Source organism: Ceratosolen solmsi, unplaced genomic scaffold, assembly GCF_000503995.2.
Source record: "Ceratosolen solmsi marchali unplaced genomic scaffold, CerSol_1.0 scaffold1, whole genome shotgun sequence".
Classification (NCBI taxonomy): Eukaryota; Metazoa; Arthropoda; class Insecta; order Hymenoptera; family Agaonidae; genus Ceratosolen; species Ceratosolen solmsi.
Window position 1 is genome coordinate 11,173,624 of NW_011948415.1, and position 16,455 is coordinate 11,190,078.

Here is a 16,455-nt window from a genome sequence, read left to right on the forward strand (position 1 = left end):
TATATACATATATATATATATATATATATATATATTAAGACACAGTCGCGTATATATTATAATTACAAATCCATGCGTATATTACTTTATTAACTATTACAATTGTTATATGTAAAAGAAAAAGCATAAGCTGTGATAATGATTAAACGTCTTATTGTAAAAAATTTCAATTTATTAGATTTGAATTAATCGTCGGTTGGATGTTCGCTGTACATTTGATTATTATATTTTGTAATTTGTAGAAACGAGAAACGATTGTTCAATCTTATGGCAAAATAATCCACAGAAATAAATACAATAATTATATCGTTTTCTTCCTAAAAAATTAATTTATTCTTTAAATTTAAATTTTTAGCGTATAATCTTTCTTATGTTTTATTATATGTAACTAACTCTTGATTCAATCGGTATTCCTCAATGTTTTTATTCGTCTTTTATAATAATCCTTTCGATGATCGATATTTGAAAAATTTTCTTCTATTTTCATTATAATATATTAATAATATACAATTGAAACGTAATTTTTATATTATAATTAATGATGTAAGCTGTGGTATTATTATTATTTACTCTGTCGATTATTCAATAAATAATAATTTAGCCATTGAAATAAGAAGCAAGTGTCGTGTATTCGTCTTATTTATTTAAGATTGTACAAGTTCATTATAATGACAACTATTCATAAAATTATTATCAGAATTTTATATAATGATTATTAAATATATGACATTAGTGCAAATACTTTATCATATTTGTCCAGTGATAAACGACATTAAAGTGATCTGATTGCTCAATATTATTATGTATGTTTTTGAATTATAGTTAAATTACATTGTTACTGATTAGAGCCGTTTTATTTAAAGAAAGGATGAACCATTTTTTTATCATGAAAGTCCTCCACCAAGTAAATAGGTATAATGTTAATCTAGCCTGTTATTCTAATTTGAAGTAGATAAGAAATTTTTTTTAAACTTGGATTATAATATTGTTTTCAAGTTCAAATTAAGAACTTGTTTTCCGCACTTGTACATCTTTTTAAGAAAGTGTAATTACGTATTTATGCGCGTAATTTTGGAAAAATGAAAATTCCTACCTTAACAACCTTTGTTAGGAACGTAGAGCACAAATAATTTTCAACGAATTTAACGTCTTGTGGGCTTCAGTTTATCGGCAGAGACCCACTTGTTTGAAGTTAAGGTAATTTGTCTTTTACGTATTTTATTCTCAGGGCGATGGACGTTTATACCTTATATTATCAGAAATTTTATAGCTGAAATTCTCAAGCATTCAATTCATTTGGTTTACAATTACCGTTCTTCGTTGTTCTTCGCTATAGGATGACGATTAAAGCGTTTATTACTTCATTTAACAACTTGTTTTATTCATCAAATGATTGCCTAAGTAAGATTTATAAGACTAAAATTTATTGAATTTTTAAACTTTAAATTGCTACGAATAAGCCGCTACTATATAAATTGAAAATAGATATTAAAATTCAATTACTTTTCAAGAATTAAAATAAATTTTAAGAATATATTAATCCATTGATCTTATTTTGGTTATAGTAATGCTTTCTCCCATTTTTATTGAAATAAGATTTACAGTGTACGTGATAGGTACGTTGTTTTACAATAATTTTGATTTAATTTTGTGCTTTATGTTTATATTAATAATCATTTTTCTGATTAATTAATCATCGCAATGATGTAAGCTTTAAATTACATCCCATCACATTGAATTTTATTCTTTCAATAGTTTTTCAATTTGATATAAAACTTTTTTTTTTCTACAATTATATCAAGTTTATATAACAATTATATCATATATATTATAGTAATCATTATATAATTTTGTGGTACTGATATCGTCGGCGAAAAATTATGAGTTTTATAAAATATAAAATAATAGTAAAGATAAAAAAAAAAACAAAATAATTTATGATAATTTTTTGCTCAAATTAGTTGTTTAGAATTGTTTTTCATAATATATTTGTTATAATAATTTACTATTACCAATCTATAAATATATATATATATATATATATATATGTATATATTGGATATAAATATAAATATATTTAAAAGACGTTTAAAGAAAGATATTATTTTATGTACAAATACACGCGTAGATATGACTTGTATATATGTTATTGTTATATAAAAATAAAGGATAATTTAGTTTACTTAACTAATAAAGTGAAACGGGCAATTAATTCGTCAAATAGTGACTAATAGAAAATCATAATTGATATTTACAATTCGTTTAAATTAAATTAATAACTTCACTGTGCAATGCCTTGTACGAAATAATATAAAAAAATATTAATTCGTTGTTTAATATGAAGCTTCAACGCATCATTACAAAAGTTTTAATTACGTAAGATTGTTGAGTAATATCTCGTTTCGATAAAATTTTTTGTTTTATTATAGCAATGTATTGTAAAATTGTTGTATATTTTATAATTATAGTTTTGTAATGTCCAAGTTCAATTCTTTTAGGTATCCATCAGTATTCTTTTTGAGATATTTATCTGAATTCCAATATTCCATGTATTTGTATAAATTTATGCATTTGTATCATATGATATATATATATATTAAATTTTTGTATATGAATGCAACAACAGTGGTGTATGCAAAATTAACTACAAGAAACTAATTGAAATGAACCATTTTTTTTTTACTTCCGTAAACAAATGAGAATCAATAATTTTAGTTTATCTTTAGAAACTAATTATTGATGTATATACATTACGATATTTCATACGCAAAATATCATATAAAATTCAATTATTAAAATATTATTTTCATAGTTTTATTGTAATCTATTTGAACCAGCAATATTAGTATTATGTATTCTTTAAAGGCAGTATCGATCGATTAAACTTATAGAATAACAATTTTTTAATTAAAATTTACAAATATTAGTATTAAGGTACTATTCAATGTTAAAATTTTATTTTATTGTTCATTATAAAATATTATATCTCATGAGTATGTTGTAAATTATAAATATAAAATAGAATTATGTTGCATATTATATTTTGTAAATTTTAAGTAAAGCTTAGTAATTTCGTTTTTGTTATTAAAGCTCCTTCGTTTACTAAATCCTAAAAGAAAGAAATAATTAAAAACTCTTTTCTATCAACCTTTTATTTGTATACAATCATCAACATACTTCTCTTATGGTTTACTCAAAAATTAAAACAATCTAAACTGGTGTAATGTAAAATTTGATTTATTTGTGCTGAGTGAAATTCTCCGTCCAATGATATGTTATTATAAAATTGAATTAAATTCACTCCAATCCAATACATCTATTAATTTAAATACATAATATTATTAGGCAGTATTAGACTTCTTCCAAAATTTTCTCCTCTATCAGCTTCACCCTTTCACGCTCAATTCATCGCGCTATTCCCATTATTGTTATCTACGTGCTTTCACTTACGAGAAAAAAAATTAATTCGTGAAGAGAAGCTACTCTGGCGATTAGCAATACAGTTTCCAATTTACAATTTTCGAATAGTTTTACAGCATTAAGAAAATTATTTGTAGGTAATAACGTCTTCATCTCAAACACATTATCAGCATACTGGAATAAGTGATTATACATTATACATTGTAACTTAAGATCTATGTAATTGAAATGTAAATATTGAAATGTAAATGTTATAATTACAAAAGACGATGCTACTTAATAACAACTTCATTCACTATGCAATGCCATAGGTTGCAATAAAACAAATATAAAAATATAAATTATTAATATTGAAATTGTAATGGAAAAGTAAAAATAATACTGTATAATATTTATTTAAGATATAGTATAAAATAAGTATATAAGTATGAAATGTAAGATAAGTATAAAGTGTAGTTGAATCATAAATTGCGATTAAATTCCATTGTATTAGTGCATGTTAAATAACAAAATTTTTAAATAAATCGATATTTATTTTGATAAATTGAAAATGTTTTCTTATAATATAATTTCAAAATTTAATTAACATCACTTAAAAGGAACAAAAGGAGAACGAAGGATTTTTAATTAATAAAAACTGTGGCAATTATCACAATCATAAATATACTTATCATTGTGCAAAGCAATACTTATTTATAGTTATGGATATTACGATTAAAACTTAAAACTTATGATTGATAATGTATTCATTTATAAATTCAGTTAGCATTATTTTCTAAACGATTATTATTAAATGTTAATATTTTACATTAAAATTATACATGCTAAATCGACGTATTCATGAAACATATTTTTCTGACTAATTATATTGATAAATCGATTTTAATAAAAGAAACACAATTGTTGGATAGCATACTGGAATGTATTATTTGAGTAAATGATTTTGAAATTTATTTACTTTTTTTACAGATAAATGTGAACAGTAATTTGTCTAGTAAAATTATACATTAAAATATACACGGTCGTTTATAGAATTAATAATAGTTTATCATTTTATCGTATTATGAATGTAATAATTCTTAAAAGAACAAAGAAAAACAATTAACGAAGTTGGGTTCCATTATTAAATATTTAGCATAAAGTTAGGAATTAAAATTATTTATAATTCACACACGTTATATTATATGAGCATTTAATTAGCCTTTTAATTTTGTAATTAGATCACCTTAAATGTACAAAGTTCAATTTAATAATAATTGAAATAAAGTTGTTTTTTTGTTTGTTGTTGTTTTGTTGTTATAATAAATGTTGTTGTTGTTGTTGTTTTTTTTTAATGTCATTGATGAAACTCCGTATTAATAAAATAAAACTTCAACTTTATGAATTGTTTTAACATTTTTAATATATGTTTTGGATGTAATTTTAAGTTTAAATTTTTACAACAATTGTCGCATCATTTAGGTAAAGCTATTTTTAGTACAAAAACTTTTACGATGTCTCAGTGGTGTCAAAATCTAAGCGGTTGTACAATTTTAAAGGTATCGTAGAGCAAACTAATAATTGAAAATTAAACAGGCATTTGAGCTTAATTTCAAAAAAAAAAAAAAAAAAAAAAAAAAAAAAAAAATTTTGAAAAAAAGAAAAAGCCCCTTAATTTAACTTGTGGTGACATTGCAGTTTCAGGCTATTTGATACTTGTGCTAATCGAACGTCGAAGAAGAAAATCATCAGTGAAATAATACCTTACCTTGAGAAGGTTCTACATTATTATCAAAGTCGATTTATTTTCGTATAAATGATTTTAAACGCGCTTGAATATACAACGAAGACGAATTGAGCTACGGACGCTCGATTGAGGTCACCAAACGGATATCGGTAAAAAAAAATATGGTATCGTTATAAAAGACTGCCGAGTGAAAGTACGCATCGGTTAGATGGAAATATAAGCAATTTGCATAACCGAATATTATTCTTTACGAAAAATGGCAATTATAGTAACTTATCACTACGTGATTCGTCATCGTGCATTTGAAGTGGAATTGCCGCACATAATCGTAATGGCAATGTAACCAGCCAATAACGGCTGACGAATCTAAGTCGAAGAAGGCAAATAACACTCTGTTGGCTGAGAGGATGCGCATTATTTTTGGACTACATGAAATTTGGCACATAAACAATGTTTTTCAAACCAAGGCGATGCTTTGCCCGACTAGCGTCAATGTCAAAAATTGCGCGAATAAGAGTTGAAAATGCCGATTCACCGTAAATACTTATTCATCATATTCAACATCACGAGTGTCGAGATTTCGCCTTTCAATCGTGATCCAATAATCAAAAAATTCACATTTTTTGTTCAAACATTCTCTCAATAACAAATACTTTTAACGCGATGAAAACGATGGATACTCAACGGATCGTTTCTGTAGCTTTACTTGGAATAATCCCTATGGAAATAAAATAAAAGTAAATCGTTGTGTATTTTTGATAAAACAAAACAAAAAATGGCAATTGACTGTTTTCTTCATGGTGGTTGTTAAAACAAGCGTCATATAGATAAAAGAGTTGTTAAGACTTTCAAGTTCTTTGTCATAAGGTTTTAACGACGCTAGGTTTATTTGTCACCACCCGTATCAGTAGAGTAAGACGGCAATGAATCCGGCTAATTGTTAACAGATTGCTAATCCAACTTTATTGCCTCTATATTACTTAACGTAAACACGGCGCTGCTTTAAAAAAAAGAAAAAAGAAAAAAGAAAAAAGAGAAAAAAAGAAGAAAAAAAAAAGAAAGAAAAGTAAATAAATAAATAAAAACATATCTTTTTGCCGTGCATCGAAATTAATGCTCCAAAAACAATTTCGCTACTACTCGTTATCTCCCTACCTCCCTCCCTCCACCAACTCGCTCGTCCACCATCCAGGCAGACCCCACCCCATGAAGCGCGAAAGCCAAAAAATTTCTCTCTCCACCTGTAAACGCACATTCTCCCTATAAAGTCGTCGTGGCGTTTGCCAAGATCATGAAATATCGCTAATACACGCCAGCCTGATAATTAAATTTAAAAGGGCGGACGACGGTGGCGGGTGGAGGTGGGTACGGGGTTAGGGGGGGGGGGAAGAGACGCCGGACTAAAGCATTACGGCACGTACGAGATGGTGCGTTGATAATTTATCAGTGGCCGTCGGCGATGACGGTCACGGGTTCGATAGATCTCGGCAACATGTCTCCATATAAACCGACTGCTTTTCAATAATTTAATCAGTTAGTTAAGCGATCTTCTCTCTTGAATTTTCGTATTAGCTTGACCTCTGCGACTCACACTTGCGGTTGCGCGCCCGTGTACAGGGAGGAGTTACAACGCTCGCCACGCACTTGTTTTACAGCCGAGATAAAGAGAGAGATAGGGGCGCGCACGAGCGTAGAAAAGAGTGAAAAAGTGAGAGAGTGTGTGAGAGAGAGAGAGAGAGAGAGCGAGAGAGCGAGCTGGCATGCGGTAGAGGAGGAGGCGAGGAAGCTTATCGTGGAGCTCGTTTGGAGGTTGGAAGTTGGAATTGTCGGAAGGTTGGAAGTTGGAACGTCGGCAGTGGGATCGGATCCGTCGGAGCAGTAGTGCCACTCGCGAAGCTCGACGTACGACGTGTGTCGCGCGCGCGCGAGACAGAGAGAGTGGGAGATACAGCGCCAAGAAAAGAGAGAGCGTTCGTACGCGTGTGTATCGCGCGTGTGCACCTATACGCGCACCCGATAGCCAAGTAAACGCTCTTGGTGCGCGTATGTGAGAAAGAAAGAGACGCAGAGCGCGCGCTCGCGTACGTGTGCATGGCTGTGTATTATTTTTCGGCTTTTTTGAAATAAGGATACCCGAGCGAAACTGGACGTACGCAGGACAATGATGCAAGAGGAGGTCATATCCAAGGCGGAGGAGGTCGCGGACCAGGTGATCAACAATCTTGTTTATTATATTGCGCGCGGAGCTTTTTATTCCATTCGCGTGTCTGCCGAAATATTCGTGGCGTGATTACTCGGCGATTTTATCCATCCTCTCCTCTGCTTTCTACTTCGTCCTTGTTAACGTCATCGCCACGAACAGCGCCGGATCCCGAGTTTCCCTCCCCCTCTCCTCCTTACCCACCACCCACCACCCACCACCCACCCCACCCGGCACCTCGTAACCTTGGTGGCTATCCCCTAGTGAGCGCACGTGTATTCGACGAGGAGGTCTAAGCTCCTTTGTACAATTTCACCGAATGCCCTTCGACTCGCCCTCGTATCGCGGAGGCTATCGCTCGCGTCCGTTTTCGATAACCTGCGGAGACTCGGCACCTTGAGCTCGGGAATACGATGCTTTGGCGTAACCATATGCCCGGCCTTGGAATTCGGATTATTAGCGGAAACTCGCGAGGAATGCCTACGTATGAGAGTCAATTAAATTTTAATGACATTGGCTGGCATTTTCCTGGCGCGTATTTATTTCTTTTTTTTCCGGTCTTGTTTGATCGTTCGAACAAGATGTTCGATATTATAATGTTCTTGTTACAACGGAAACGTGGCATTATCGAATTACTGTGCATGTTCACTCACTTTCACAGACCTACTTTTCTTTTTTCCCCAACTTGTTTCTTCCTTACTCTCTCTCTCTCTCTCCCTCATTCTCTCTCTATCGCTCTCGTTCTCTCTCTCTCTCTCTCTCTCTCTCTCTCTCGCTATACATCTTTCTTTTTTTGTCTTTTTTTTCCTTTTTTTTCCACGAATATATAGGACACGACGGTTGCAAAGGCGGCACTTTTCTCTGTCACCAATCTCCCTCTTGCGCTTCTGGCTTTTGTATCTGTTACTGTAATTATCGTTGTCGAATCGCTAACTTGTTATTATGGCATTTTTAGGTAATTAGAAATGGAAAGCAAGTACTTCCAACGTTGGCTCGTCTCTGCCTCATCGCTACATTCTTGGAGGATGGCCTACGAATGTGGTTCCATTGGAACGAGCAACGAGAGTATATGGACATGTCATGGGGATGTGGAAAGTTCTTGGCGACGATGTTCGTTCTTATAAATTTGATAGGCCAACTTGGCGGCTGTGTGGCCGTAATAGGAAGGTGGAGAGTCAGCATCGCTTGTGGAGTACTTTTCTTCATTGTGATTCTACAAACGTTTGCTTACAGCATTCTGTGGGATTTGCAATTTTTGTTCCGAAATTTAGCTCTCATCGGTGCCCTTTTATTAGTACTGGCCGAGTCTAAAGCGGAAGGAAGGTCTTTATTCGCCGGTGTACCTTCGCTCGGCGATAATAAGCCAAAAAATCTATTGCAACTAGCCGGAAGAGTACTTTTAGCATTTATGTTTATAACTCTGATCAGATTTGAATGGTCGTTCTTTCAAATTATTCAAGACGTTCTTGGAGGAACATTGATGGTTTTGGTGACTATAGGATACAAGACCAAATTAAGTTCTTTACTGTTGGTAGTCATTTTAACAGCCCTCAACTTCTACCATAACGCATGGTGGACTATCCCGCACTACAAGCCTCTCAGAGATTTTCTTAAATATGATTTCTTCCAAGTAAGTACAATGAAGATCTAGCGACTTATTATCCGAAATTATCGATTTATTTAGCGAATATGTGAAAAAATTTTCTTTTATAAAATTAAGCGCTTCTTGATGAAAAGTTTAGAATAATAATTACTACAGTTAACATATTTCATTTCTTTCGAGCTTATAAATTCGAAAACGCAAACTCTCTGTAATCTTGATCGACGCTGATTTTTTATTAATAAATATATCGATGCATAAATTTTTTTGATTTGCTTAACTTTTTACTAATAAGAATTGCATTCTTAATAAGAGTCTTTGAGGCTGTCTAAGTACAAGTAGCGTTCAATCTCGTTTCAATATAATGAATTTGACGCAATTATTTACTTTCAGACTCTTTCCGTAATCGGTGGATTACTGATGATTGTATCGCTCGGACCAGGTGGTGTCTCAATGGACGAACATAAGAAAAAGTGGTAGAATTAACATGCTTATGGAAATTAGCAAATTTTCATTCCTCCGCTTTTTACGAGCTCAACTGTCCATCAAACTGTTTGAAATGATAAAATATGAGAAAAAGTGTGCAAAACAAAAGGTAAATGTCTTCTATAACGGAGGTTCAAGTTGTCCAAGGGAATTGCTCTTCTTATTTACTATGATCCAAGGCACTTTGTAAAGTTTGAAGTTATATCATCCGGAGACTACGATAAGATGCCTTAAAACATTAAGAAGAACAACAGACAAAGACTAATTTATAATATAATACAAATAATAGCTTGTACATATAGAACATTTGTCATAAACAGTGAATTCTTTTGGCGCATTTAAAATTTTTATTCCTTGTTTTTGAGCTATCGATCATTTTAAGATCATTGCTCATTTTATGAATGTTGTAGGAGATATTTTATTTTGAACTAAAAATCTTCCATTAAATGGTAATACATTGCTGCACTAATGTATTATTTTTGTTATGTTTGTATGCTACGTATCCTGCTGACTAAAAGTCGATTTTCGAGTCGTTGTAAATAAATTTTCAATCTCTTCAGACAGGATCTTATTAACACGTGCAGCTTGGTGAACGGTCCTATATTACTTCTAATAAGAATAATTTTCTAAAAATAAACCTTGACTAAAATAGTTTGCATATACATACAGTCGATTGCCTGCTCCCCATAAGTGACAAGTTTTCAAAATTATGAAAATTAAAATTTGTTAAAGAATGCTAAGTAAATACTTGATGAAGCAACGATTACGTTAGATGGGAATAAATTTAATTTCATTGTTCATAAAGCAGCAACGATTTTCAAAACATAAACCTTTAGCTAATGCATTCACAATCGCTGCGATCATTGTTTCAAAGGAAAAAAGAAAAAAAAAGTAAATGACACCGATCTTCAAAATATTGATTTTTATGATGAAACCTTAAAAAAATTTTTTTTTTATAAATATAAGTTTGTACTGTTATTATCAAAAATACAAATTTTTTAATATACATTCTTCGGTAGTTTACCTTTATTAAATATTCAATGTGCTTAATATCCTCAGTCCAGCTTATCCCGATAAATTACCTTTAAATTTTATTGGTCATTGAACGATTAATATAGTAAAGTGAGTGAGTGTGCGTGCGTGCACGCGCGCGCATACCATACCGCATCAAAAACGAAATTTATATAGGTTATCACGTGTATTCCTTATTCGCCCATACTTTCGACACTGGGAGACTCTTACTTTTTTTTTTTTTTTTTTTTTTTTTCTTCGATACCGCTTACAAATTCTGAATAGCGAGGTAATGCAGATTAAAAGAGGAGACATTATTTTACGTTCTAAACCATTTGCCTATGTTTTAAGCTCCAAATACAAGGATAACCGTTGCAATTGTTGTTTTAAGTGGTAATGTAATTTATATAAATTTTTAGCATGTAAATTTAATGCATTTTGTAATAAATGTTTGGATAACTAAATAAATAATTGATTTAGTGGAAAACTTCAGAAATGCTCAGGCTGCCAATATGTTTATTATTGTGACCGTTCTTGTCAAAGAGAATCATGGAATATCCACAAGTACGAATGTGCGAATTTAAAAAAAATTTTACCACGAATTGTGCCGGATGCCGTACTATTAGTAGCCCGAGTCATATTAACACTTCAAGTGGGTGAAAAGAAGAAAGAATGTTATGCGGATGATTTGTATAGGGGATATAATGATTTGATGTCCCGTATGTTTACGATTATATATTTTCATTAGAAAATAAATCGACAGGATGGTATAATTAATGGAAATTTATTGCTCATTCTAGATTTGACGAATATCGAAAAGGATTATGAGAGAGTCGAACATTGTATTACTATTCATAATGTTTTAGATGACTTTATGAGCGGAGAACGGAAATTAAATTTGCAAGAAATTTTAGAAATTTATGGAAAAATTTGCGTTAATTCGTATAATATATTGGATGCTGAAATGCAAAGTATCGGTGTCGGTATTTATTTAGCTCCTTCTGTAATAGATCACAATTGTAAACCAAATGCGGTCGCTGCGTTTGAGGGCCCGATTATCATAATCAGGGCTCTGGAAGATATTTCAACTAGAGATTGGTCAAAAGTATTACAAGTTTTATTGCATTAATTATGTATTAATACGGTATTAATACAACATTTATAATTCTAAAATTATATTCGTGCAGATACATATTTCATATATTGATATATTAAATACCACGATCGATAGGCGTACGGAACTTCAAAAGACCTATTACTTTCTGTGCGAATGCGAAAGATGTAACGAGCCTGAAATGTTTGCGACGGCGGCAATTTGTTCTTACTGTAAGGATAAATGTAACATTGAGGAGGATACTTGTCGAGTCTGCGATAAAGAAATTTCTCATGCTTTTAAAGAAAAATTCAACAAAGTTAGTGATTTCACTAGGCATCAGCTGGAATCCATGAAGAATGTAGTTGGTATACTTTTTAAATTAAATTAAACCAATGAAATAACTACAATCGTTGAAATTTCATTGACAAAAATTTATAGATCTTGAGATTAATAAAACATGCTTGAAAGAACAAACGGACATATTTCATCCTTTGAATATTCTGCATATTCGAACTATGGAATCGACCTTAGACGTTGCCATTGAATCAGGCCACTGGCAAGAAGCTTCTCTTTTTGGTATTAAACTATTGCCAGGATATTTGTAATTATTCGTTATTATAATATTAATTTATATTAACAATTTGATAATTAATAATATGATTATAATACATTTTAGATATTATTATGGAGAGTTCCATCCGCTTACTGGCTTATTGTATTTTAAGATAGGAAAAATACAATTGTATTTGGGGCAGGAGGAAGCAGCTTTAAAAATGCTAATGGAAGCTTATAAAATTCTTAAAGTTACGCATGGAGACGAACACTCCCTGATCAACGAACAATTAAAGCCACTTATTTGTCAAGCTTGCGAAGAGCCAGCAGTGAGAAACGCTTAATGTACATAATATCCAAATGTAAATTAATCCTCGATCGACCTTAGATTGACCCTAATTGTAAAAATACTTTTATAATATTATAAATAAAATACTTTAAAAGTAACTTTGGCTTTAAGTTATTTATAAATTTAATAACAACAGTAATTAAAAGAGTCATTTTTTTCTTCTTTTTTTTTTTTTTTTATACAAAAAAATTTGCTTACTAAAATAAAATATCGTTTTGTTAATATTGAAAGAAGGATTTTTACGGAATAGTTTAAATTTGCCGGGTTACTGTAAGGCGAATCTTATGCTCTTTAATTCCAAAAATAAATATATACACACGTGCCAAAGTGTGGCTGCCTGCACACATTCCAACTCCCCTTCGTGCACAAACACAAATTAACATCACGGACACATGCGACGTATATATGCATATTCGTAAGTTAGGCATAAAGAATAAGATGCCAGCTGGTTTCCTATCAACTGTCAGACCTCAATTTAATTCGTCTAATATGACAGAACCTTTGTCGTTATTTGTCGTGAAATGTTGATTATTGTTTGTTACGAAGTTTTCTTCGAATAAATTCTTAATATGTAAATTTATATATTTATCTAGATATTCATAGTAGTTCTGTAATAAATGAAATCCATCGTTAGTTATCACTCATCATTATTTTAATTGGATGCACTTTGGTTATTCTCATTGAGTGTCTGTTTTATAATTGTTTTAAATAAAAATTGATAAAAACATAATTTATTAAGTAAGAGAATCCAAAATGTTTTCCGCTTTCAAGAGATTAGCTGGTAAGTCTGAGGGGGTGGCTTGTTCATCCCCAAGACCAGCGCATCAATTAATGCCAACAAATTTGCAGAGAAAGTTCGCCAAAGGCGTTCAATATAATAGTAAGAATATCATTATAGTATTGTTTAACTATTCAACTCTTGTTTATAATTACAACTATTCTTTGTATTTACAGTGAAAATTATAATAAAAGGAGACAGGAACGTTGGTAAAACTTGCTTGTTTTATAGATTGCAAGGTCAAAAGTTTATTGAAGAGTACATACCGACGGAAGAAATTCAAGTTGCCAGTATTCAGTGGAATTACAAAGCCACCGATGACATTGTTAAAGTTGAAGTTTGGGATGTTGTAGATCGAGGTAGACGGCGAAAAAAAATGGAAGGCTTGAAAATGGACAATATTATTTCTCCTGAGAATATTATCGAAGAGCCAACCTTAGATGCAGAATTCTTAGACGTCTATAAAGGTACAAACGGAGTGATAATTATGCTAGATATTACAAAACAGTGGACATTCGATTATGTACAACGAGAGCTTCCTAAAGTACCCAGTCATATACCAGTCATTGTTTTGGGTAATCATTGTGATATGGCCCATCATAGAACTGTAACTACAGATCACGTTACTTACTTTATCGAGTCCATCGAAAATAGGACTGCACAAGTAAGATACTCTGAGGCTTCAATGAGAAATGGATTTGGATTAAAACTTTTACATAAGTTTTTTAATTTACCATTTCTACAATTACAAAGGGAGACTCTTTTACAGCAATTGGAAACTAATAAGGAAGAGACGTTTTTAACTATTCAAGAGTTGGATCTGTTTCAAGACAGCGACGATGCAGATTATAATAAATTCTTAGACAATTTGGTAAATAAACGAAGGGCCATTGCTGATTCAGCTTCTGCGACCGCTTTAGTCCCAAATGTTACATCGTCTTTAAGTCCTCATGGTAACATTAGCAATTTAGGTACGCCATCTGGCAAAATATTTGGTCCAATCGGAGGTGGAACACCAATACCCATTAAAAATATGGATTCAAAATCATTTGTTAAAAAAGAGACAAAGACACAAGGAATAAGTAGCGATAATAAAATGCAGCTGTCAAAGTTACAAAACAGTATCAGTGCACCAGAATATTTGAATATCAAAGCATCTTCTAACATTAATATTGATAAAAAAGAGCCAATCGCCAAGCCACAGTATTTCAGATCAAAGTCAGTAGTTACGAGTAAAAAGGACAGTACTGAAAAAGAGAAATCAGTCGAAGATTCACAAATCTATACATCTGTACCAATTACAAGCGTAGAAGATTTTGTACCAGATGATAATTATCTTGACAAATCATTTTTAGAAGACAATAGTCAATCAAATTCTCAAGCGAGTCAGAGAAAGCAACTTGATTCCGATAGGTTTGTATTATATTTTATGTTCTATCGAATAGACTCGTATACAAAATATTCACTAGCTAATGACCGTTACAATAACAAATCTTTATTATGCACTCTAGCGACACAGAGACCGTAAATCCTTTAGTAGCTGGATTTGAAGATGATTTATCATCTGCGGAGGAGATGCCAGTTTCTGTTCAACCAAAATTAGTCGAAAATCCTCTCTGTAGGCAAAGGCATAAGCGTGGAGATAATTCCTCGGGGGCTGAATCAAATATAGCGATGCGGCAACAAATTACAAAACGTGATTCTGCATCATCCATAGAACAAGAATTACAGCTTTCTAATAAATTACGCATAGGTGATCAAAATGATGGGAATTCTGATGATACCTTCGATAGTTGGCTGGAGCAAGACTGTAAATGGAGACAAAGTCCCGAAGGTGGTGAAGATGTCAGCAGTAATATTGGTACCAAAAAAGATAGACTTGAATTAAGCGATAAGAGTTTAGATGCTAGTGTAACAAGCTCTAATGTTCACCTTGAGCTATTAGATAACAGTAGTATACGACACTTGAGTTCTAATAATAGCAGCCCCATTATGAAAGAAAAAAAGAAACATAGAGATAAGGTATTATCGTCCCAAACATTACTAGACTTTATATATAATTTATATTTGTAAATTATATTACTATCCAACTATAGTCCATTTACATTTATACACATTAGTTAAATTAATTATAATTAATTTTAAATCAATAATTTAAAAAGCATGCATTATTTACAGACCGAGGACAAAGAGAAGAAGAAGAAAAAGAAATCTAAAGATAAAAATAAAGATAAAGATAAAATGGACAAATTGGAAAAGAAGAAGAAGCGATCGCTGGAAAAGGCCGAAAATAAAAAGCGAGATGAATTAGAGGAATTTTTAAATGGATCGAGTACACATGTTGATGGTGACGCAGTTTACGAAGCTATATAATCGTATTATTTTTCAACAAATGAAAATAAAGTAAAAAAATACTCTTTTTTTTTTATGAAAACATAAGTTAAAGATTGTCTCGGGTATATTTTTAAAGTAAAATAAATTTACAAATCGTTGATCTCTTATGAAAGACTACCTATTATTAAAGCATTTAATTAAAATTTATAATAAATCTATCTATCTATCTATCTATATATATATATTAATTTCACGTATAATTTTATAATTTTTCTTCTCTGTTTTATTTATTTTTTTTTTTTTATTTACATATTAAAATCTTAAGAAAATAATTAATGATATTGTATTTAATACTTTTAATACAATAAAATATTGTAAAACTTCATTTCCAAAAAAATATTTTAAAGTAATTATACTGCAAAATATCTATTACATTGCATGTTTAGGACATAACGTATAAAATTTTATTGTTATATATCTGAGTAATTATTATTTATGTATGTATATATATAATACAAGTGTTCAACTTCATTACGGTCCAATAATAATAAAAATACATTAATTACTTTTCATATCTCCTAATTATTTTTCTTTTTCATTTCTAATACTCCGCAAAAACCACTATTTACATATATTCTATTTAAAAGTCTATACTTAATATTTATATTTTATTAATAAAATCCATCGTTGGATTAATTGTTCCGAAAGAAAAAGAGAAATATTACGTTTAAAATATCAATGATAAAACATTACATTTCAAACATATGTGAAACTACAATAAAGAGGATCGATTCATTAAGAAAAATGATTTAATAAAGAAGAATTTTAAATCAATAATTTTTTAACTTTAACGATACTGTCATATAACACAGTTTTCAATATATTATTTATAAAAAAGAGAAA

The 16,455-nt window shown here is 31.0% G+C and overlaps 3 protein-coding genes across 3 annotated transcripts; all 3 read left to right on the forward strand.

Annotated features, from left to right (window-relative positions):
* Window positions 1-7,141: 7,141 nt before the first annotated feature.
* On the forward strand, window positions 7,142-10,328 carry Surf4 (Surfeit locus protein 4). The gene is made up of 3 exons (XM_011507954.1): window positions 7,142-7,355; window positions 8,302-8,976; window positions 9,340-10,328. Exons 1-3 carry the CDS (start codon window positions 7,308-7,310, stop codon window positions 9,424-9,426), a joined length of 810 nt encoding a protein of 269 aa, XP_011506256.1. The 5' UTR covers window positions 7,142-7,307; the 3' UTR covers window positions 9,427-10,328.
* Window positions 10,329-10,684: 356 nt separating this feature from the next.
* On the forward strand, window positions 10,685-12,484 carry Smyd3 (SET and MYND domain containing, class 3). Its single transcript, XM_011507955.1, has 6 exons — window positions 10,685-10,836; window positions 10,924-11,162; window positions 11,244-11,548; window positions 11,631-11,904; window positions 11,978-12,140; window positions 12,216-12,484. Exons 1-6 carry the CDS (start codon window positions 10,736-10,738, stop codon window positions 12,433-12,435), a joined length of 1,302 nt encoding a protein of 433 aa, XP_011506257.1. The 5' UTR covers window positions 10,685-10,735; the 3' UTR covers window positions 12,436-12,484.
* Window positions 12,485-13,054: 570 nt separating this feature from the next.
* LOC105368828 (rab-like protein 6) lies at window positions 13,055-15,726 on the forward strand. Its single transcript, XM_011507956.1, has 4 exons — window positions 13,055-13,320; window positions 13,395-14,631; window positions 14,730-15,240; window positions 15,397-15,726. Exons 1-4 carry the CDS (start codon window positions 13,194-13,196, stop codon window positions 15,589-15,591), a joined length of 2,070 nt encoding a protein of 689 aa, XP_011506258.1. The 5' UTR covers window positions 13,055-13,193; the 3' UTR covers window positions 15,592-15,726.
* The last annotated feature ends 729 nt before the right edge of the window (window positions 15,727-16,455 follow it).